The sequence below is a fragment of the Sus scrofa genome, chromosome 18, assembly GCF_054392235.1.
Source record: "Sus scrofa isolate SSC_HxYL_T2T_F1_AM1 chromosome 18, Sscrofa_HxYL_maternal_Yorkshire_Landrace_v2.0, whole genome shotgun sequence".
NCBI lineage: Eukaryota > Metazoa > Chordata > Mammalia > Artiodactyla > Suidae > Sus > Sus scrofa.
This window is the reverse complement of record NC_139400.1, coordinates 19,907,118-19,930,565: the sequence shown is the minus strand read 5'-3', so window position 1 is coordinate 19,930,565 and position 23,448 is coordinate 19,907,118. Positions and strand designations below refer to the sequence as shown.

Below are 23,448 nucleotides of genomic sequence, written 5' to 3'. Positions count from 1 at the left end.
GGCATTGCTGCGGCTGTGGTGTAGGCCGGCAGCTGCAGTGCCAATTCAACCCCTAGCCTGGGGACCTCCATATGCTGTGGGTTCAGCCCTAAAAGGAAAAAAAAGCAAAAAAGAAGGAAAGAAAATACCTTGAAGTGCAAATATTGAGGAGAAGGAAGAATAAAGCTGTACATCCCATGGTAATGGAAAGGCTCAGCCGTCTTCCCAGGAAATTAATGCCCAGGATATTTAAAGGATTCACTAGGAAAGAAAAAAAAAAAGAAAAAGGACAGAGTCGATTTTCAGAACCTTGAAGGCATATGGCATTTATCAAGACTGGCATGAATTCTCCCTTGTCATTGCAGAAGGAAGCATCTTAATTCCAACCTCAGGTGTGCTCCAGCCAAGACCCAGTCACGTCGTCACAAACCTCGTGACTCCTTCAATGTGCTTCTCCCATGTGGGCCTGAGAGTGACAAGCACTGGTGTCCGTGAAGGATATTTTATGTCCAGGATGCTTATCACAGTGTGTCGGTTTATTGTAAACTGCCAACTTACTAGACCTCCATTTCAATGTCTTGTACTGTTTTTTCATCAAATTCAAGGTGCCATGTGTTTTTTAAGTACCATTATTTTATGTCTATTAAAACAGAAAGGAGTCCCCATCGTGGCTCATCGTTAGTGAGCCCAACTAGGATCCATGAGGATGCAGGTGCAATCCCTGGCCTCGCTCAGTGGGTTAAGGATCTGGTGTTGCTGTGAGCTGTGGTGTAGGTCACAGATGCAGCTTGGATCTGGCATTGTTGTGGCTGCGGTGTAGGCCGGTAGCTGTGGCTCCGATTTGACCTCTAAGCCTGGGAGCTTCCGTATGCCACAGATGTGGCCATAAACAAACAATAATAAATAAATAAAACAGAAATGCTGCTGCCAACTGAAGTCTAAGAAGGCGTTGTAAGACACATCCCTATTTCAGAGATGTCACCATGCAGGGGAAATCCATCTAGGAATTGATATGATGCACAAATTCAAAGCTCTACTCCAGACGTCTCCCCACACCCATCCACCCTGGAGACACATCGGTGTAATTTGGGGATTGTTCAGTTCCACCAGGCAGGAGCCGAGTGTATGACAGGTCACTCTTCTGCAAGGCTCCCCGTTGCACGCCCCCCACCCTGAAACGGAGAGCCACCCAACGCAGAGACACTTACGAGCAATTTCGCCAATGGTGCTGATGATCATGGTTTGGTAGTCGGAGGGGGCAAACATGTGGCAGTGGCAGGGGCTCTGGCTCTCCTCCGAGACGCCCTCGGTCACCACCACCTCAGACTCGGACCTTGAGCCACAGACCAGGTCCCGCTCTAGCAGCTCGGCACTGGCCAGGATGACGCCGTAGTAGGCGAATGAGATGCCCAGCCTGGAAGTGAGCAAAGATGGACATGAGCAAAGGCCGTCGCCAGGCCTGAAGGGGGGTCGGGTAGCAGCACGGGGGGTGGAGAGGGTGCTCTGGATGGAAGGCACAGTGTATAGAAGGGAGGGGAGGAGTTCCCATCATGGCGCAGCAGAAACGAATCCAACTAGGAATCATGAGGTTGTGGGTTCGATCCCTGGCCTCACCCAGTGGATTAGGGATCCGGCTTTGCTGTGAGCTATGGTGTAGGTCGCAGACGTGGCTGGGATCTGGTATTGCTATGGCTGTGGCATAGGCTGGGGGCTGTAGCTTTGATATGACCCCTAGCCTAGGAACTTCCATATGCCGCAGGTGTGATCTTAAAAGCGCCAAAAAAAAAAAAAAAAAAAGGAGGGGAGGGGGAAGTGGGGTCCCATTTCAGGGGGAGCCTGGGCAGTAGCCCTCACTGAAGGCCACACTGTGGGGAATGGATATGCCAGAAAAAGCAGGATGGGACTAGAGGGTGGAGGCTCCCTCAGGCCAGGAAGGCATTTTGTAACAGAGAAAGACCAGGAGCAACGCCATGTTGAACCTGCCTCCCCCACTCTTGAGCTTAAATATTCTATGCCTTTTGTCCTGCACACCAAGAGTTACGTAGAGAAATGTCCCTTTTGCCCAAATAGCTCATCCAGTTCCTTGAAGAACCTTCCCATCCCATGCTCTGGGATTAGTTACAGCTGCCACTTGTTGCAGATAAGTCTGCTTTTAGCCTAGAAACCTTGCTAATAAGCAGAGATAAGAACGTTCAGTGAAAACAACTGCTAACGGCGTGAAGTTTTGCAGGAGCTTTGGGATCCAGCCTTGTGAGCAAGCAGAAGGAATGCTCTGTTTCTCCTGAAGGTCAAGTGGCTCCAAGAACCTGGTGCCCACCTTTGCCCTTTCATCTTGAACCCCCTGGCTTCCCCTCTCCCTTCAGCCTCAGAGCAGCCTGCATTCTATTCTGAGTTTAAGAGGATTCTTTAGGACTTTGGTCCACCATCTTCTTGGTCTGCTGGCTTTCCGACTAAAGTCCCTATCTTGTGCCCAACACCTCCTCTCTGGACTCACTGGCCTGCATGGGGGCCAAAAATAGGAGCCGAGACTCGGCAAACGGTTTGATTTGTCTTCTACACCTGCTGTCACAAATCAGCACAAACGTAGAGCTTAACGCAACATACACTTAGCATCTCACAGCTCCGGAGCTCAGCAGTTTTGTGGGTCTGGCAACTTTCTCTGCTCAGAGTCTCACGAGACCGAGGGGAAAGTGAAGGCGAGGCTGCTGGCCTTTTGGGGAAAAAACCATCTCGAGGTCCATGTAGAAGGTTGGCGGGATCCAGCTGCTCTGGGCTGCAGAACTCAGCTCCTTTGCTTGCTAGCCATGGGCAGCTCCCCTCGTTTCCGGTCTACCGAGCCGGTCACAGCCCGCGAGCCCTCGTGCCCGGACCCTCGCCTGCTGCCTCCTCTCTGCTTTCTCTTCCGCTGCCGCTCCGATCCCAGCTGGAGAACTGCCTCTCCGTTTAAAGACACACGGGAGGAAACTGGACCCACCTGCCTGATCCAGGCTGCCCTTCCCGTGTTAAGGCTGGTAACCCCAATTACACCCACTCAGTTGCTTCACATCTGCATCCAAATGAGTGCTGGCCCGAATCACCAGGAGTTGGGAAGTCTGGGCCCCTCTTTAGAATTCTGCCTATTTAGCGTCTTTAGCAGGCTGTGCGGCACCGCGGAAGGGTCTTTGCTTTTGTATTTTCTTCCTACTTTTTTCCCGTCAACTCTTACGTAGATTTTTTAAAATCGAGATATACACATAATATACAGACAAGGTCATCAATCAAAGTCGAGAGAAAGAATGATATCAGCCCCCCCCGAAGGCCCTCTCAGTTTTCCAGAAGGGGCGGTAGAAGCCAAGTTGATTTCCCAATCGGGGGAAGCCGCAGAAGAGCTGCGATCTGGTTGATAGGAACGCGAGGAGGCTGCATCTCGTTGGCGTGACTCCAGGATTGGAATCACCTAAGAAAACGCCCTCAAGCAGTGGAGGCTCTTAATGAAGGACCTGCGGCTGAAAGGGCAGGACGTCGAGGGCTTGCCTGGAAAAACCTCCGCACGGGAGAAACGCAGCTGAAGCGAATACAGGTGATATTAGTGATGGTCAGACCTGAGCGAGGAGCACCTCAGAGTCCATCACGGTGTGAACCTTCTTGCATGTGCACTTGCCAACTGTCGTCGTGAAATAGTCGAAAAGAAAATAATCGTCTTATCGTCCCCTGTTATGAAAGCAGCTCTACAGTTTTTGTCTAATTTCCAAATATTAAGAGTCTCTAGAGGAGACACACCAGCCTCTTTTGAGTGACTATATCTGGGAAAGGCAGGTAGACAACCACGTTCCAGGATTCAAACGCCATAGAGTAGTTTTTACTGCTGTGTGTCTTTATGCAAATGGAATCACATAATATGTGCTCCATGTGTTTGACTTTTTTTTTTTTTTGTCTTTTTGCCGTTTCTTGGGCCGCTCCCATGGCATATGGAGGATCCCAGTCTAGGGGTCTAATTGGAGCTGTAGCCGCCGGCCACAGCCACAGCCACAGCAACACGAGATCCAAGCCGCGTCTGCAACCTACACCACAGCTCACCACAATGCCAGATCCTTAACCCACTGAGGGAGGCCAGGGATCGAACCCACAACCTCATGGTTCCTAGTCGGATTCGTTAACCACTTCGCCATGAAGGGAACTCTGTGTCTGACTTTCTTTGCACATTATATTTGTAAGATTCCACCATGTTGAGTTCAGAGCCCTAGTTTTTTCATTTTCATTATGCTATAGTGCTTTACTGTATGAATATAATACAATTTACCCATTGTACTGTGGATAGGCATGTGGGCTGTTTGTAGTTTGGAGATGTTACAAATAAAATAATGCTATTTTATGTTATTATGCCTTTCTGTTGGGTATAAATCTAGGAGTGAAATTGCCAAGCCAGGGAATTCCCATTGTGGTGCAGCAGAAACCAATCTGACTGGTATCCATGAGGATTCAGGTTCAATCCCTGGCCTCTCTCAGTGGGTTAAGGATCTGGCATTTGTTTAGGTCACAGACATGGGTTGGATCTGGTATTGCTGTGGCTGTGATATAGGCTGGCAGCTGCAGCTCCGATTTGACCCCCAGCCTGGGAACTTCCATTAAAAAAAAGCAAAAAAGAAAAAGAAAAAAAAAAAAAAGAGATTGCCAAGCTGTAGGCAATGCACATTTCCAACTGTAAGAGAAACCGCTAAACACTTTTCCAAAGTGGTTGTACTATTTGAACTCCAGTCAGCAGCGTCTGGAAGTTCCCATTATTTACATCCTTCCCAGTATCTGACATAGTCAGTCTTTCGAATTTTAGCCATTCGGGTGGATGGGTCATGGTATCTCACTTGGTTTTAATTTGCATTTCCCCAGTGACTTTAGGGTTGAGATGTTTTCATACATTTATCTTATACACATTTTTGGTTAAGTGCCTGTTCAAGTCTCTTGCCTATTTCTCCACTGGGCTGTGTATCTTGTTGAAAAAATATATAATAGTAATATATATTAATAACACATATAACCCATAGATATTGTTGGGTACATATATATATATATATATATATATATATATGTATATATATATATATATAGGCAATTTCTTCTCTCGGTTGGTGGCTTACACTTCAAGAGCTTCATGCAGTCTCAGGACTCAGAGTTCCTACTTTAATGCAGGCAGACTCACCAATCCTCTTCTTTCTCATTCATACTTTTTGTGTCCCACTTAGACAATCTTTGCTTACTCAAGGTCCTGCTTGCTCAGAGAGGACCAGTAAATCTCTCTCTTTGAATTGGCTAATCAGTGACCACAAAGGATCAGTTCCTGAAATGTGATGAAGGAAGAGACCAAAGGTTACAAAAGGTTAGAACAAGAACTCATAGGCTCGGACAAAAAATCAAATATAGGCACTGTAGATGATTAGGAATTTTTTCCTTCTCTCTTTTTTGTCAGTATTTTCCCTACACCCTTTGGCTGGTGGTGTCAGCAGAAAGAGAAGGCATTGCTGGGGTCCACCTTGTGTTTGCTCCCCAGAGTACTCGCTCAGAAGGGATTTATTCAGTGGGCTCTCTCCCACTGAAAATGCTTGTGTATTTCAACCTAGTTTTGAAATCATTCCAATTCTTACCATATGACCCAGATCTGCAATGTGGTCCGTAAATATTTAGCATCCAACAGGTCTGCAAATCTTCCTCTTTTTTCCTAGGGTAGTGAAAGAGGGAGACAGAATAGATTTACTGGGTTAAGGACGGGCAAAGGTGACGCTAATTTTTTGGTTGTTTTCTTTGTTTGTGTTAGGGCTGCATCCTCAGCATATAGACATTCCCAGGCTTGGAGTTGAACTGGAGCTACTGCTGCTGGCTTCTGTCACAGCCACAGCCACAGCCATGCGGGATCTGAACTGGGTCTGCAACCTACACCACAGCTCAGGCAATGTGGGATCCTTAACCCACTGAGCGAGGCCAGGGATCGAACCCGAATCCTCACGGATCCCAGTTGGGTTAGGGAGCCAAGAAAGGGAGCTCCCCAATTTTTTAAATTATCTTTTTATTAAAGTATAGTTGATTTATAATGTTGTATCAATTTCTGCTGTACAGCAAAGTGACCCAGTCATGTACTTCTTTTTCGTATATTAGCTTTGATCATGTTCTAACCCAAGAGATTAGATATAGTTCCCTGCGCAGTACAGTAGAGTCTCATGGCTCATCCATTCTAAATGTTAGAGTTTGCATCTACTCACCCCAAACTGCCAGTCCGTTAGATCACAGAAAACAAGGACAACCTGGGAGTGTGATGAGGTGAGGGAGCCACACAGCTCCCCTGAATATGCGTCACCCAAACCCAGACAGACTTTTATTTCTGGCCACCCAGGGGCATATGAAGTTCCTGGGCCAGGGATCAGATCCAAACCCCAGTTGCCACTCTTGCCACAGCTGCATCAATGCTAGAGCCTGAACCCACTGTGCTGGCCCAGGAGTGGAAGCTGCATCCCACTGCACCAGAGATGCCACTGATCCCATCGGACCATGGCAGGAACTCCATCTAAAGGCTGGTTTTGTTTTTGTTTTGTCTTTTCGCCTTTTCTAGGGCCGCTCCTGTGGCATATGGAGGTTCCCAGGGTAGTGGTCCAATCGGAATTGTAGCCACTGGCCTACACCAGAGCCACAGCAACACAGGATCCAAGCCGTGTCTTCGACCTACACCACAGCTCACGGCAACGAGGGATCCTTAACCCACTGAGTGAGGCCAGGGATCGAACCCGCAGCCTCATGGTTCCTGGTCGGATTCGTTAACCACTGAGCCACGACGGGAACTCCTCTAAATGCTGTTTTTAACGCATTCCTCTCAGCCTATCAGTCTTGGCATACGTTTAATTATCAATGACAAGTACCAAAATTCACTGAATTTAAGATTCTAATCCCTTCACTCCTCTTCTCACCAGTGCCGGCGAGAGGTGGGGTGGAGAAGGGAAAACGGGAGGGTACGTGAAAAACGACTGTAAAACAGAGGGGAGATGCTTTCAACTTTAAGATGAAAAGAACCTAATATTAAAAGAGTGTGGGAGCTCCTGTCATGGCTCAGTGGAAACAATTCTGACTAGCATTCATGAGGATGCAGGTTCAATCCCTGGCCTCGATCAGTGGGTTAAGGATCCAGCATTGGCCTGAGTTGTGGTGTAGGTCACAGACTCGGCTTGGATCTGGTGTTGCTGTGGCTGTGGTATAGGCAGCAGCTATAGCTCTGATTCAACCTGCAGCCTGGGAACCTCCATGTGATGCAGGTTCGGCCCTAAAAAGACAAAAAAAAAAAAAAAAAAAAAAAGGGTGTGAAGGGGTTCCCTTTGTGGCTCAGTGGTAATGAATGTGACTAGTATCCATGAGGACATGGGTTCAATCCCTGGCCTCCCGCAGTGGGTTAAGGATCCAGCGTTGCCATGAAATGTGGTGTAGGTCACAGATGTGGCTGGGATCCCATGTTGCTGTGGCTGTGGTGTAGGCTGGCAGCTGTAGCTCCAATTGGACCCCTAGCCTGGGAACCTCCATATGCTGCGGGCGAGGCCCTAAAAGGACAAAAAAACAAAAAACAAAAACAAAAACAAAAAAAAACCAAAAAAACCCCTAACCAACCAACCAGACAAACAAAGCAAAAAAAGAGAGAAAGGGTGTGAGGCCTATTTAGTGGCCTAAATTTGCAAAAAGCCTACTGTGCCCAATTTCTTTTTGTATCTTTAGGGTAATTAGTAAAAGTTCTTGTCCATAGTCAGGGCCTCTTAAGTGCTTTTGGACCAAAATAAATAAGAGTAAGTTATATATGATTAGGCAATAGTGGATTTAAAAAAAAATTTTTTTTTTTTGGCCTTTTGTCTTTTTAGGGCCAGACCCACGGCATATGGTGGAGGTTCCCAGACTAGGGGTCCAATCGGAGCTGTTGCCACCGGCCTACGCCAGAGCCACAGCAACGCCAGATCTGAGCTGCTCTGTGACCCACACCACAGTTCATGGCAACGCCGGATCCTTAACCCACTGAGCAAGGCCAGGGATCAACCCACAACCTCATGGTTCCTAGTCAGGTTCATTAACCACTGAGCCATAACAAGAACTCCTGGGCAGTAGAGGATTTTTATATAAAGCTAAGAATGCTTCAAGGTGGGTGCTCAGTTGAAAACCAACTACTCTTTTATCACAAATGGACCTGAGATTATCAGCCCCTTCTAGGGAGACCAGAAGTGTGGTCTGGGAGTCCTGGAAGTTTTTGTCACAAAAACTTCACCTTGCAGAGAACTTAGACTTGGCTTTTACCCCCCATGACTTTTTGGCTCATCTCCTGGATTCCACTGTAGGTGGAGTTCAACAACTGACACTCCACTTTCATCTGCTTTACATATTGGTGCTCCAGTTGTGCATCTTTGGAAAACCTCTGATCAAGCCCTTATCTTCCCACATTCCAACACAGAGTATGTGGCCCAGAGTGGGCAAGTGACTTGCGCAAGGTCACACAGCTGTTTGGAGTCAGAGCCGGTCCAGAGTGCAGGTCTCCTGAGCACCAGTCCCGAGTCTTGTCCATCTGCCGCTCTGCCATGTCCCCTGGTTGTAGATGTGACAACAGTCCCCTCACCTCCCCCAGGGTCACTGGAGACTCAGACAGCTGAGTGACAGAGTGACATATATAAACTTTATCCTAATAACTCATTTGATTCCCAACCTTTGGCTACCATCCAAATGGCTGGGCTTATCTACTTCCTCCACGGTGTGGCCCTTTCTCAGAGTCCCCATAATCTTTCACCTCCGTGTCCTGGAAGGGACCCCGCAGAGTGTCCATCACCCACAGCGTCGTGCCCAGTCTCCTCCACATGGCACTCTGACAGCGGTCAGTGCAACCAAACTCACAGCACGTCCCCACGCTTGGTCTCAGCTCACACCATTCCCCCTGCCCGGGGTGGCCTATTTCCCCCCCCCGCCCCCCCGCCCTGAGGCTGCTTCTCCTTTCAGTGCTCAGTCTTGGTCCCACTTATCCCAGAAGGTGGCTCCGATGGCCCTGGCTCACGGTCACCTCTCTGCTCTGGTCGGACACACGCTGCTGCTAGAACCATGCACCTGATTCTAAGCATCTGGACTCTGTCGTTATTGATCCTTTCCTATGTGAGTCTCATCCTTCCAACGAGATTTTAAAAGTTGTTTATTTATTTTCTTTTTTTTAAATGAGACTTGCAACATTTATTTCAGGTTCTCTCATTTTTTTTGATTAAAAAAAAATTGTTTTTTTCTTTTTTGCCACCCAGGCAGTATGTAGGAATTCCTGGGTCAGGGATCAAACCTATGCCACACAGCAGCAGCCAGAGCCACAGCGGTGAGAACACAGGAGCCTCAACCTGCGAGGCCATCAGAGAACTCCCTGTTTTATTTTTATTTTTTTATTTTATTATATATTTATATTTTTTGTTTTTGTGCCTTTTCTAGGGCTGCTCCCAAGGCATATGGAGGTCCAGGCTAGGGGTCTAATCGGAGCTGTAGCTGCCAGCCTATGCCAGAGCCACAGCAACGCAGGATCTGAGCTGCATCTGCAAACTACACCACAGCTCATGGCAACGCCGGATCCTTAACCCATTGAGCAAGGCCAGGGATAGAACCCACAACCTCATGGTTCCTAATTGGATTCATTAACCACTGAGCCACGACAGGAACTCCGATTTTTATTTTTTTATGCTGCACCCATGGAATATGGAAGTTCCCAGGCCAGGGATTGAATCTGAGCTGCAGCTGTGACCTACACCACAGCTGCAGCAATGCTGGGTTCTTTAACCCACTGTGCTGGGCTAGGGATCAAACCTGTACCTCTGCAGCAACCAAGGTGCTGCAGTCGGATTCTTAACCCACTGCACCACAGCAAGATCTCTAAGACCTGAAGAGTCTTAAAGGTGGGGCCTATTGCTTAGAGCTCCGTCTGCACGGGGCTTCGCTCAGTAGATCACGGTTGGAGAAGCACAGGATCATTTAATGGGCATGACGGATGGAGGTGGCAAGCCGCAGTCAAAAGATGCCAAGTGGGGGGAAGAGGGGAGGGAGGGAAAGGAGCGGGAGGGAAGAGGAGGGAGGGAGGCTGGAGAGGGTAGAGAGAGGGCTAGGGCCCCGAGGGGGTGGAGGAGGAGGGGTGGTTCTCAGGAGAACTGTGTCGTCCCGGACTCATGTGAAGTCCTAACCCTCAGAATGGAACCGTAGTTGGAGATGGGGTCTTTAAAGAGGTAACTGAGTTAAAATGCGGCCAGTAGACTGGACTGTAACCCCACAGGACCGTGTCCTTGTACAAAGAGGAGGTTAAGGTGCAGGCACACACAGCGGGAAGGTGAGGTGAAGATGGAGGGAGAGGATTGCCAGGCAAAAGCCCAGGGAAGGGGTCTCAGGAGAAACCAGCTCTGCAACACTCTGCAACACATCGACCTTGGACTTCCAGCCTCCAGGAAGTGTGAGAAAATAAACTTCTGTTATTTCTCCCCCCACCTTTTTTTTAAAGGGCTGCATCCGCAGCATATGGATGCTCTCAGGCTAGGGGTCAAATCAGAGCTGCAGCTGCCAACCAATGCCACAGCCACAGCCGTGCCAGGTGGGAACCACGTCTGTGACCTACACCACAGCTCACAGCAATGCCAGATCCTTAACCCACTGAGAAAGGCCGGGGATTGAACCCAGGCCTTCATGGATACCAGTTGGGTTCATTGCCGCTGAGCCATGACAGGAATTCCCAACTTCTGTTATTTAAGTGAACCAGTCTGCGGTATCTTGTGATGGCAGCCCAAGTGAGTTCATACATAGTGGCAGAAGGAAGGTGGGGAAGGGAGGATGCATGGGGGATAGGAGATGGAGGAGGAGGGTAGCAGAGGGAGAAAAAAGGAGGAGGCAATAGGGGAAGAAGTGAGAAGTGGACATCAGTGCTCTTCAGCCCTAGAAGAACTACCAGGTTCAAAGAAAAAAAATACACATCAAAAATGGTTGGGTTTCGGAGTTCCCATTGTGGCCCAGCAGCAATGAATCCAACTAGGAACCATGAGGTTTTGGGTTCGATCCCTGGCCTCGCTCAGTGGGTTAAGGATCCGGTGTTGCCATGAGCTGTGGTATAGGTGGAAGTTCAGATGCGGTTCAGATCTGGCATTGCTGTGGCTGTGGTGTAGGCTGGCAGCTATAGCTCCGATTGGGCACCTAGCCTGGGAACCTCCATATGCTGTGGGTGTGTCCCTAAAAGATAAATTAATTAATAAAATTTTAAAATTTTAAAAATGGGTGGATTTGGACCCTCATGATCATTCAGTTGTCCACAGTTTTCTGATCGCTGTCTCTATTAAGATTTTTTTTTCTCATTGCAACCAATTTTACGCTTATACTATTGACAATCAAAATTTCATAGCCACTTAAAGATTATGGGCCAATCCCTGCACAGCATAGCAGCTTCCCTCATTTAATCATAGTTGCCTAGCAACTAATTTGTCTTCCCATCATGCTTTTCATGGTGAGATGTAATTGTCGCTATCTTGGTAGGAAGGTAGGAGACAGATGATGCTACCTAATAACAGGGTCCTGACCTCTGAGCCACAAGAGCTTATTTCCAAGATCCATAAAATAAGCTAGAATAACAGTATTATCTTAAATTCTTGGGAAGAACGCTCGAGTTTCTTTTTTCACACTTAGGCTTTGAGGCCCGTGTAATCATTAGGGGACACACTCCACAAAGCAAAGTGACAACACTTTACCAAACCCTAAATGTAAGTGTGAGGAAGTCTGGGGCACTTCATCCTCATTTTTTGCATTATCGCTGAGCACACTCTGTCTCACACTCAGTATGTCGCACAGCAGGCCAGGTGGCAGTAAGATTACAACGCTTTGGTCATCAGTGATACCCTGGGAAACCAATCAGAAACACCCAGAGTAGCCTGCCTCTCACTTGCATGTAGGACACTTAAGAACTTTACGCATAGACATCGCCTGTGCTGCTGTAGCCACTCAACCCCTGAGAAAGTACGATGCGGGGAGGTGTTGCTGCTCTGGACCCATCTCAGCCACAGGGCGAGAGGTGGGTCAAGAACACGCTCTCTCATAAAGCGGTGCAGCCACTATGTAAAATAGTAGAGCTATTCCTCAAAAGATTGAACATGGAACGGCCACATGATCCAGCAACCCCACTTCTGGGTCTAGAGCCAAAGCAAATGAAAATAGGATCTCAGAGGCCTTCACTCCCATGCTTGCTGCAGCTTTGTTCGCAACAGCCAAGATACGCAAACAGCCTAAGAATCATCAACAGATGAATGGCCGATGAAGATGTGGTACAACTACAAAAATAAACAAGCCATATGGTCCAGAAAATATGAGGACTAAACAAGATAATAAATACAATACATTTAAAAATTCCATTTATAAAACAATTTTTAAACATAAAATAGGAATAAATGTTATATAATGCAAAAAGTAAATAAGTAGCTATAAAATGCTACTGAGGAATATAAAAAGACTTGAATAAATGAGGAAATAGAATAGGAATATTCAATATTATAAAAGTATTGATTATTAACGTGTAACTTCACCACCATCCAATTAAACTCTCATAGGTTTTGCTGGGGGAATTGGGAGAAGATCTTGATACAGTGACTTCAAAGTTGTTCCAGAAAAACAGGACTGAGAAAAGAGCTTGGAAAATTGGAAAATAGCTTGGGAAAAAAGAAACTTTGACAAGCGGATGTGCCCTCCTAAATATGAAAATTGTATTACAAAATACTGTAATTAAGAGTTTTATATTAGACCAAGAATTAACCTGTATCCCTTTCTCAACAATATGAAGTGTCCTATTTATCAGGTAATAAATCCTATATATATTTGAATCTACAAACCTATCATTTAGAACATAATATATTCATCAATAGGTTCAACTATGGATTATTCAATAAAAATACACGAATGCAACTGGTTAGCTATTTGGATATGACAAAGCTAGACCTAACCATGCTTCTTATATCCAATTAGACCACAAAAATCCAACATTTACATATTAACTGTGAAACCAAAATAGCCCAACAAAAAGAAGAGGGATGCAAGAATGTGATTGTAAAAATTAAGTTTAAGACACCAATTTTAAAAAAGCAGCAGTAAGAACATCAATAAATCTAAATAGATGCTGGCTTTAAAAAATAATGTCTAATTCAGGGCAACTATGAACAACATGAAATTAAAATACCAGACAAAAGAGACTTCAAAGTCAGGCGAATCAGAATGAATGTGTAACGTTCTTGAATTTTTCAGGACGCAGATGACGATAAAAAGTGATATTAGCTATTGTAGGTGCACATTTCAAAATTAAGGGCTACCTCTCTAATAAAAGAAATAGAGTACCTAAGTTCCAAGCCAGAAGAAGGAAACATAGAGAAGTAAAGTGAACCAATCTAACAGAAGGAGAAAGGAGAAAGAAAGCAGAAAAGGAAAGACACGGTTAAGAAGAAGGAGAAAATGCAAGGACAGAAGTAAGTCCAAGTACACCAATAATCACAACAGGTGTTGTAAACGGACCAAACCCATCATTAAAAGACACAGACTATGAGATTGTGTAGGAAAAAGTAAAGAACAGATATTTATCTATAAGAAATACACTTAAAGCAAAGCAACAGAAACGAGTTGAAAATGAACAGCTAGAAAAGGAGGCACCAGGAAAACATTAACCCAACCTAGATTTTTTTTCTTCTTCTTTTTCTCTTGTGTGTGTGTGTTTAGGGCCGTACCCACTGCATATGGACGTTCCCAGGCTAGGGATCGAATTGGAACTGCAGCTGCAGGCCTACACCACAGCCACAGCAATGCCAGGTCCGAGCCACATCTTCGATCTACACCACACCTCACGGCGACGCCAAATCCTTAACTCATTGAGCGAGGCCAGGAATAGAACCTGCGTTCTCATGGATGCTTGTCTGATTGGTTTCTGCTGAGCCACGACGAGAAACTCCAATGCAGATTTTTTTGTTTGTTTATTTGTATGTTTGTTTTTTGGCTATACCCACGGCCTACAGAAATTCCTGGGCCAGGGATCAAACTTAAGCCACAGCAGTGACAACACCAGGCCCTTAGTGACTAGACCACCAGAGAACTCCTAACCCAAACTAGTTTTGATATATCAGTATGAGAGAAAATAAAATGTAAGGCCTAAAGCAGTAAAGAGATAAAGACATACTTCAAATAGTAAGATCAGCTCACACACTGAATATATCAATCATAGGCTCGGATGCAGCAAGAAAGCCTCAAACATACAGAGTAAACTACCAGACGTAAAAGGAGAAACTAACAAAACCATCATCTCATTGGAAAACCGTTAGCTCAAGCAGGAAAATTCTAGAACAGGTGTCAGATATTTACAAGGCACAATTAATAATATGTGACAATATATACACTCAATGGGAATACACATTCTTTTTAGGCACGCATGGAATATTAATTAAAAGTCATGTAGATAACAAAAGGGAAGTCTCAATAAACTTCATATAAATTCCAAACATGCTACGACCAAAATGAAATTAAATTAGAAACAAAAAATAAAAAAGGTCATTAACAGATAACACATTGGTTAAAGAGAAACTCGTAACAGTTACAAAATAGAAATAAAAGTAACTCTGCAGCAAAACTTGCCGAATGCAGCCAAGTGGTTTTATTAAAAATCAAAAAGAATGAATATAAATGAGCTAAATACTGATCTCAAGAAGCTAGAAGAACATTAAAAAAAGCCAAAAAAAAAAAAAACCAAAATAAGTAGAAGTTAATGAGATCACTGAAAAAATCAGTAAAGAGAAAACAACAAAATCTCCTCATTCTTCGAAGTTTAATAGACAAAACTTTAAGAGGACCACAAAAACAAAAACAAAAAGAGAGAGAGAGAGAGGCACAAGTAAACAATATTAAAATAAAAAAGAGGACATACGCAGCAGGTTTTTGCAACTAATATAATACTAGGAAAAATTTTATATCAATAAACTTGAAAACCCAAATGAGTTAGGCAATTTTCTAAAACATAAATCACCCACATTAACTCAATCAAGGGTGTTAAGTAGACATTAACCTCTACACAAATAGAATAACAGTTTTTAAAACTCTTCCTTTTTTTTTTTTTTTAATTTTATGGCCGCACCCACAGCATATAGAAGTTCCCAGGCCAGGGACTGAATCCGAACCACAGCTGCATCTGTGGCAAGGCTGGATCTTTTAACCTACTGCCTCGGTCAGGAATCGAACCCACACCTCCAAAGCCACTTGAGTCGCTGGAGTCGGGTTCTTAACCCACTGCACCACAGCAGGAACTCCCCAAAACTCCTCCTTTTGACACCCCCTAATTATCTTCCCACCACTCACCTTAAAATAAATATTAGGTATAAACCGGTTTATGGACAAGTTTTACCCAACATTCAAAGAGGTTGGCAGGACAGGTGAGGGAGGTAGAACTGATAAAAGTCTTCCAGGAGCCTGTGGCTGACCTGCCTGCCGGTGAGTGAAATGAGTGACTAGCTCTGCAAAGCAGGTGCTATTTCCATTTCATCGATGAGAAAAGTGATGGAAGGTAACTGAGCGCCCCTGGATCTCAGGGGCGCTGGATTTAGTCTGGATTTCCTCTGTTTCAGAGGTGGGATTAGAGGGCTCAGCTTCCCAAGACTGAGGGGGTATCTGGGAGGCTGGGGGAGAGGAACTCACCAGGATGGGCTCCACCAGCTTCCCCTCGGGCATGACTGAGCGGTTCATCTTGGCGATGCGCTCCAGCGTGGCCAGGGCAGCCTGAGTGTTCCCGGTGGAGACATTGAACCGAGCAGATTCAGGAATAAACTGGGTGTGGATGACAAAAACATCAGTGTGGCAACTGTTTTGGACTTCAGCAGTAGGGTTATTAAGCTTGTATACTCTAAGCTGTCCCAGTTATTAAGCTTGCATACTCTAAGCTGTCCCAGTTTCCCAAGATGGGATACATTGTAGCCAGCTTTACCGCAGCAATGGAGCAGCTATACTCTTGCAATCCAGGTAGAACAAAAACTGTTATCTTCTTATCATAGGCCGATCTTGGAGGGCACAAGATTGATACTGAGCTTCACACCAGTTTGGCCCAACCTACTTAATACAATGAAATTTAAAACAATTTTTAAAAAATATTTTTTGGCTGCACTTGCTACTGGAGGAAGTTCCCAGACCAGGGATCCAGCCCGTGCCACAGCATCAACTGGAGCCTCTGCAGCGACAACACCAGGTCCTTAACCCACTGAGCCACATGGGAACTCGTACAGTGAAAATCTTACATCTTTGGAGTTCCCATTGTGGCTCAGCAGTGACGAATCTCCCTAGGAATCATGAGGACATGGGTTCGATCCTTGGCTTTGCTCAGGGGGCTAAGGATCTGGCGTTGCCGTGAGCTGTGGTGTAGGTCGCAGACATAGCTTGGTTCTGGCATTGCAGTGAGCTGTGGTGTAGGCTGGTGGCTACAGCTCTGATTTGACCCCTAGCCTGGGATGTTCCATATGCTGCATGTCTGGCCCTAAAAAAAAGACCAAAAAAAAAAAAATTCTTGCATCCCATGTGTAAAGAGCTAGTGCTTCTCACCGCTTCATCATCTGGCCCCTCCCCAAGAACCCCAGGAGCTCCCACAGTGCAACAACCTAAAAGGTGACCAAGGCAGGTCCTCTAGCACCCAGGACTGGAGGAACCATCCTGAGTCCTTGAACACATTGCATACGTTAAACAGAAAACACTAGAGCCCTCCAGTGATGCTGGGACCTTGAGAATCGGCTTGGTCAATCCCCCGCCTCTCTTGCCTCACACTCACTCAAGACCAGTGGTTCTTCCTCAGCGAAACCTCTCCCTTAGCAGCACCCTCCTCCCCATCCACCTGCCAGGGGGCAGTTGAGGTGCTGCTCATGGCGCACCCTCACCTCGTGGCTTTTCTGCCCTTTTCCGTCTCCACACACCATGTCCCAGCTTCCCAGCACTCAACCCCTTCCCCAGCACCCCTGGGCCTCAAGGCCCTTCGCAGTCTGGACACAGGGCTGTCTTTCCAGCCGGCCTCCCCCCAGCACCCTCATCCAGCCATTCCAGCCTCCTGCTTGCCCCCAAACATCCTCGGCTTTCACAGCTTCGTGACTGGGCTTGTGCGTGAATGCTGCCCAAACACCCTCTCCTCATAAGCTGATTGAGACAGATGCTTACGTAAAGGCGCGAGGTGGACGTGAGATAGGTATCTGGGGGGCCAGCCAGAGAGCCCCCCATGAGGGTCCTCACCTTGAAGGCCATGATGAGGACGATGCCGGGGATGGAGGCGATGCGGATGAGCCAGCGCCACCCGATGGTGGGGATGACCACCGAGGCGAGGCCGATGATGAGCAGGGAGCCCGCCAGCCAGAACACCTGGGGCAGAGAGGCAAGGTCAAGGTCCTCCTATAGCATGTGCTCCACACCCCCTCTTGGGGGGCTGCCCTGCCCGTGATTTAATGGTAAGGGGGTGAGATGGGAGCCAGGCTTTGCGGAGGAGCAGATGGGTCCCTTTCTACCCCCAGCACCATCCCCAGGTCCTGGATGAATTAGGAAAGTCGCTTCAGTTCTCCACGGCTCTGTTTGTAAGTCGGAGACTCAAGGAGACGGGGGTCGGGGGTGGGAGAGGGGAGTGGGAGATGCGGTGGAGCGGTGGGGGATGTCAGCCGTGTCACCAAAAGGTTTAAAACTCTGGGACCCCGTTTATTTCTTTGCTTGAATAAATAATAACTGCCCTGGTCCACAGCTCAGCAAAGCAGAGCCCTGTGCAAAGACCCTCCTCTTCTCCCAGTTTCCTGCCATCCAGGTCCTTTTCTCAGAGGAAACCATCATCCCCAGTTTCTTATCTCCTTCCAGAGCTGTTCTAAACATCTGGAAGCTAATAAAGATATATCCTGTTCTTTTTATATATATATAAATGTAAACATAGGGAGTTCCTGTCATGGCACAGCGGAAATGAATCTGAGGTTCAATCCCTGGCCTCGCTCAGTGGGTTAAGGATCCGGCGTTGCTGTGAACTGTGGTGTAGGTTGCAGATACAACTTGGATCTGGCATTGCTGAGGCTGTGGTGTAGGCTGGTGGCTACAGTTCCAGTTGGACCCCTAGGCTGGGAACCTCCACATACCATGGGTGTGGAGCTAAAAAGACAAAAGCAAAAAAAAAAAAAAAAAGACATAAATTTAATCATAGCATACATAAATATAGCATATTTATATATGATATAAATGTTTACCATAGTAGCAGAGTAAATATAGTTTAAATATGGTAACATAGTATAAATATTTCTCAATACTACTTTTGGTCCTGAAAAATTTATCTTGGAAATCATTTGATATCAACAAATAGCATGGCTGCCACCTATGACCAAGCCCCATGAGTCGAGAATTAAAAAAATTCCAAGTGTTATCCTGAGCATTATTTTCCCATTGGAAGATGGAGAGAAGGTAACTTATTAAAAGACCCTTTGGGGGCCTAATTAAGGGGTGACTATTTCATCGTCAAAGAATTCTATTATAAAAAAAGAAACAATTATTTCAGAAAGTGATAAGGGGAGTTCCTGCCATGGCTCAGCGGTTATGAACCTGACAAGTATCCATGAGGACACAGGTTCGATCCCTGGCCCCACTCAGTGGGCTAAGGATCCAGCATTGCCGTGAGCTGTGGTGTAGGTCGCTGGCACGGCTCAGATCCCGTGTTGCTGTGGCTGTGGTGTAGGCCGGCAGCTGCAGCTCCAATTCAACCCCTAGCCTGGGAACCTCCATGTGCCACAGGTTGGGCCCTAAAAAGCAAAAAAAAAAAAAAAAAAAAAAAAGTGATAAGGGCTACGAAAATTTTTTTATTTTTTCGTTTTCTTTTCAAAATGTTTCATGTTGAAATAATTATGGACTCACAGGAAGTTGCAACAACTGAAAAAATTTTTAAATGTAATGTGTGAGAGGGTAACTCGAGTGATCAGGATTGAAGCGGCAAGGTGTAAGAAGGCCTCTCATAGGCCATTGCAGTAGACGGGTAACAGGTGATGTAGCAGTGAAAAGGATTTTAGTAGGGAAATGACAAAAATTTTTTTTTTTTTAGTCTGATGGATTTGGCACATATGTTGGAGATAAAAGCAACAGGCTTTGCTGAAGACACTGCAGTCGAAGGTCTGCTGACAAGGACGGATCAGGAGAGTCTGGTGACGGAGGGAACGGAGTCGAGGGGAGACTGGGGCAGGGCTGGGGGGTCTCGGGCAGCGCTCCTGAGTGCGTGGCTCAGACAACTGAGGAGACGGCCTTTGCTATTGACTAAGAGCAGAAACATGGAAACAAGAGGCTCCAGGGGACGATGAAGAGACAAGCTCTATGCCTGTTGTATTTGAGGGAACTGCGGGATATCCAAGTGGCTCTCAGGGAATTGGCCACTTGGGTCTGAAGGTCCAGCTGGTGCTCTTGGGTGCAGATGAAGATGTGGCTGCAGATGAAGATGGGGGTGGGGCAAGGCTAGGCTCATGGTAGCGCAAGCCATGGGAATCATCAGTTAAATGAAGGGGGCCTAGAAAATAAGACCAGCACGGTGAAGGCAGAACCAAGAAGTATGACAAAGAATGAAGAGCAGGTGGAAGAGGAAAAAGTTCATCGCTGAGTTTGAACAGGCGTATGCCCATCCAATAACATTAGGTGTAAAATCCAACCACTCACTGTTAAAAGGGTAGGCGTTCATCTTAATAAAGACGGGAAGAGAGCTGGGAGGAAAGAAGAGCATCAGCATGTGGTGTTAGGTTCTTTCTAGTTTTTAGGTTGCTGACATTTCATATCAGAAAAATTAAAACTACATCTAAAAAATATTATCCTACTGCTCTATTTATTGCCAAATATACAGAGCTTCAGTGGGAAGGGTCCCAACTTTCAGGGCCCTCTGACTGGCAGGGCTTTGGGTTAACAATGACACCAAAGAGGGTGCAGGTGCACCCAGGCAGACATACCTTCTGGATACAAAACCTCTACTCAGTAGCCAGCAGGGTCTGAGGAGGGCTGGGGAGCATCCTTATCTTCTCACCTGGATAAAGGCCCCACAGGCCCGGGCCAGTTACAGCCTTGCAGACCCTATGATTCCTGGAAGGGAGCCACTAAAAGAGGTGGCAGCTGTGTCCCCCGTTAGGGAGAATGTTCATCCCAGTGACATTCCTGGGCTTCTGTCATCCCAGTGAAACCAGCCAGCAGCATGTTGCCTGGTTATTAAGGCAGGGGTTACTGTGTTCTAAAGGCTGCTGCCAGATGACAAAATCCTGGCTCAGAAAACCTTGGAATTGGACCCCTGGTGTCCAGCATTCCTGACACTCTGTGGCTGGTACCAGGTAAGAGGCAGTGTGTTCATCAAAGAACCAGCCAGAAGAAAAGCCACGTTCTCCGTATGCGATGGGATCAGAAGACAGAAGAATTGTACCTTTTGTACCTTACCTGAGACAAGGGGAGCATATAGCCTCGATATTTTGTAGGCAAAAATTCCGTCTTTATGATGAGCCTAAACAGGAAGGGAGAAAACACCATTTTGCTTTTATAAAACCAAGTAACTTTCAAAAACGCACAGTCATAATGTTCTGGTCATGGGGATCAAAAGGTCAAAAACAGATAGTCATCATTGTAAGATAATGAGAAATATGTACAGGGGTCCCTGTTCCTGGTTCCTTCTAATATTTGGTCTTGGACCCCAGTTCCTGACACAGAGCTCCAGAAAATCTTGGAATTTCCTGGTTGATAGGAACATCATGTGTTCTAAAGAGGTGACTCTTGATGAGCTTCTGGATGGGGCTGGTCTGAAAAAAACAAGCCATGATTGGAGTCATGGAACTTTCAGCCCTATCCCCCCTCCCCTGGAGAGAAGAGACAGGCGGGAAAATGAGTTCACAATCAATCACGTCTCTGTGATGAAGGCTCCAGGGTAACATGAGGGGTTCAGAGAGCTTCCGGTTGGCAAACATAGTTATGTGCCGAGAGGGTGGTGCACCCCAGACTCCATGGAGACAGATGCTTCTGCTCTTGAGCTCTCTCCAGACTTTGTCCTGTGTCTGTCTCCTCCTCCGGTTGTTGATCTGCTTCCTTTAAAATATCCATTGTGGAGTTCCTGTCGTGGCGCAGTGGTTAGCGAATCCAACTAGGAACCATGAGGTTGCGGGTTCGGTCCCTGCCCTTGCTCAGTGGGTTAACGATCCGGCGTTGCCGTGAGCTGTGGTGTAGGTCGCAGACGCGGCTCGGATCCCGCGTTGCTGTGGCTCTGGCGTAGGCCGGTGGCTACAGCTCCGATTCAACCCCTAGCCTGGGAACCTCCATATGCCGCGGGAGCGGCCCAAGAAATAGCAACAACAACAACAACAACAACAATAGACAAAAAAAAATTAAAAAAAATAAAAAATAAAATATCCATTGTAATAAATCTGCAATGAGTCAACTGTTTCCTGGGTTCTCTGAGCCCCTCTAGCAAATTCTTGAACCTGAGGAGGAGTCTGTCTGTAGGAACTTCTAATCTGTGATAGATCAGACAGAAGTTGTGGGTAACCTGGGGACCTACTGCTACTGATTGGTGTCCGAAGTGGGAGACAGTCTTGTGGGGTCCACGCTAACTCCAGTTAAAAGTGCATGGAATAGGAGCTGCCGTTGTGGCACAGTGGTTAATGAATCCGACTAGGAACCATGAGGTTGCAGGTTCGATCCCTGCCCTTGCTCAGTGGGTTGAGGACCCGGCGTTGCCGTGAGCTGTGGTGTAGGTCACAGACGCGGCTCGGATCCTGCATTGCTGTGGCTCTGACGTAGGCTGGCGGCTACAGCTCCAATTCGACCCCTAGCCTGGGACCCTCCATGTGCCGAGGGAGTGGCCCTAGAAAAGGCAAAAAGACAAAAAAAAAAAAAGTGCATGGAATAATATGGAGTTCCCATCGTGGCTCAGCGGTTAGGGAACCCGACTAGCATCCATGAGGATGCGGGTTTGATTCCCTGGCCTCGATCAGTGGGTTAAGGCTCTGGCATAGCTGTGAGCTGTGGAGTAGCTTGCACATGCAGCTCAGATCCTGTGTTGCTGTGGCTGTGGCGTAGGATGGCGGCTGTAGCTCCGACTCAACCCTCAGCTGGGAACTTGCATATGTGGCATGTGCAGCCCTAAAAAGAAAAGAAAAGAAAAAAAAAAAAAAAAAAAAAAAAGAGGTATTGAGTGGTAAAAAAAAAAAAAAAAAAAACAGAAGAAAGTTTTTCCTACACAATCATACACCAGTATATAATTATTAACCCATATAAGAGAATAAGAAATAAACTTCTAAGTGCTCTTCTGTTTACTATTTTATTCCCAAAGTTATTTTAACCCTTCTACCATTTACGAGGTCTTAGCTTTATTTCTTTTGCCAAGAGAAACACCAGCAAAATGTTTGTTTTTTGAAAAAAATGCTTTCTCCAATTCCCTTTTCTAAAACACACATGGGAAATGAAAATACACTCAAGAGGAATTCCTGTTGTGGCACGGTGGAAACAAACTCGACTGGCATCCATGAAGACACAGGTTCAATTCCTGGCCTTGCTCAGTGGGTTAAGGATCCGGCATTGCCTCAAGCTATGATGTCGGTCACAGACACAGCTCAGATCCCAAGGACGGCAAGTGTAGCTCTGATTCGATCCCTAGCCTGGGAACTTCCATGTGCTGTAGGTGCGGCCCTAAAAAAATAATCATCATAAAATAAAATCTACTCAAGAGAAGGTAAATAGTTTCTCCAACTAACTATGACAGTCAAAGCACGGATTCCTAATTAAGCACATATTAATGTTGTGAATAGAAGAAAAATGGACTTATATTCCATTCATGTTCTAACTGTTCTTCTCCATTGTGGTTCTTAACCAGGGTTTGGAGTTTTAAAATATTTATTGGGCTGCTTCCTAAGGGGTGTTTCAAATTCTAACTTCTACTCCTTTGGGCACCAAAGCTTAACTTATGCCCCAGGGAAGAACAGTTATTCCCCCTGACACATTAGGGTAATAATTAAGTGCTCTGACATTTCCTAATATATTCTAAGGGCAACTTGCTTCAAGTCACCCAGGAGAGACTAGTTCGAGGGGCCTTGTTAATTTAAGGGAGGCTGAAAATTGAGTGAAACAAGGTTCATGCCACTGCACAATGAAATATTACACCCTTATGTGTGAGCAGAAAAAGATAAGCAGCAGCACGGCTATATCAACAGTGTCACCCACTTTGCAAATTCACTTTGCCACAGTCTTAAGTTACAGGGCAAGGGCCCTTTAAAATGGTTATTCCTGAATGTCATAGAGGCTCGTGGTCAAACTAAACTCTTCCAGAAATTCTCAAGAAATGAATGGATTGCGTTAGGTTGACGTTGTTTTATACCCACCTCACATGGCACTTTTTGTTAGCATTTAGTCTAAGAAAACATTACTGATCCAAAAAATGCTGATCAGCCTGAGGAACGGAGAGGTTAACACATGCTC

General features: G+C 46.2%; 1 protein-coding gene across 17 annotated transcripts in view; it reads right to left on the bottom strand.

Annotated features, from left to right (window-relative positions):
* The window catches only part of SVOPL (SVOP like), an 82,607-nt gene that overhangs the window by 40,350 nt on the left and 18,809 nt on the right, over positions 1-23,448 (bottom strand). For 16 of the 17 annotated variants that reach the window (XM_085005313.1, XM_085005321.1, XM_085005309.1 and 13 more), the window contains 6 exons: positions 20,425-20,488; positions 17,239-17,364; positions 15,670-15,798; positions 5,595-5,668; positions 1,188-1,393; positions 129-240 (listed from right to left, as the gene is read on the bottom strand). In XM_085005313.1, coding sequence (XP_084861439.1) covers positions 129-240; positions 1,188-1,393; positions 5,595-5,668; positions 15,670-15,798; positions 17,239-17,364; positions 20,425-20,488 — 711 coding nt within the window. Of the gene's footprint in view, positions 1-128; positions 241-1,187; positions 1,394-5,594; positions 5,669-15,669; positions 15,799-17,238; positions 18,623-20,424; positions 20,489-23,448 lie in introns of all 17 variants that reach the window. The other variant, XM_085005324.1, reaches the window with a different exon arrangement.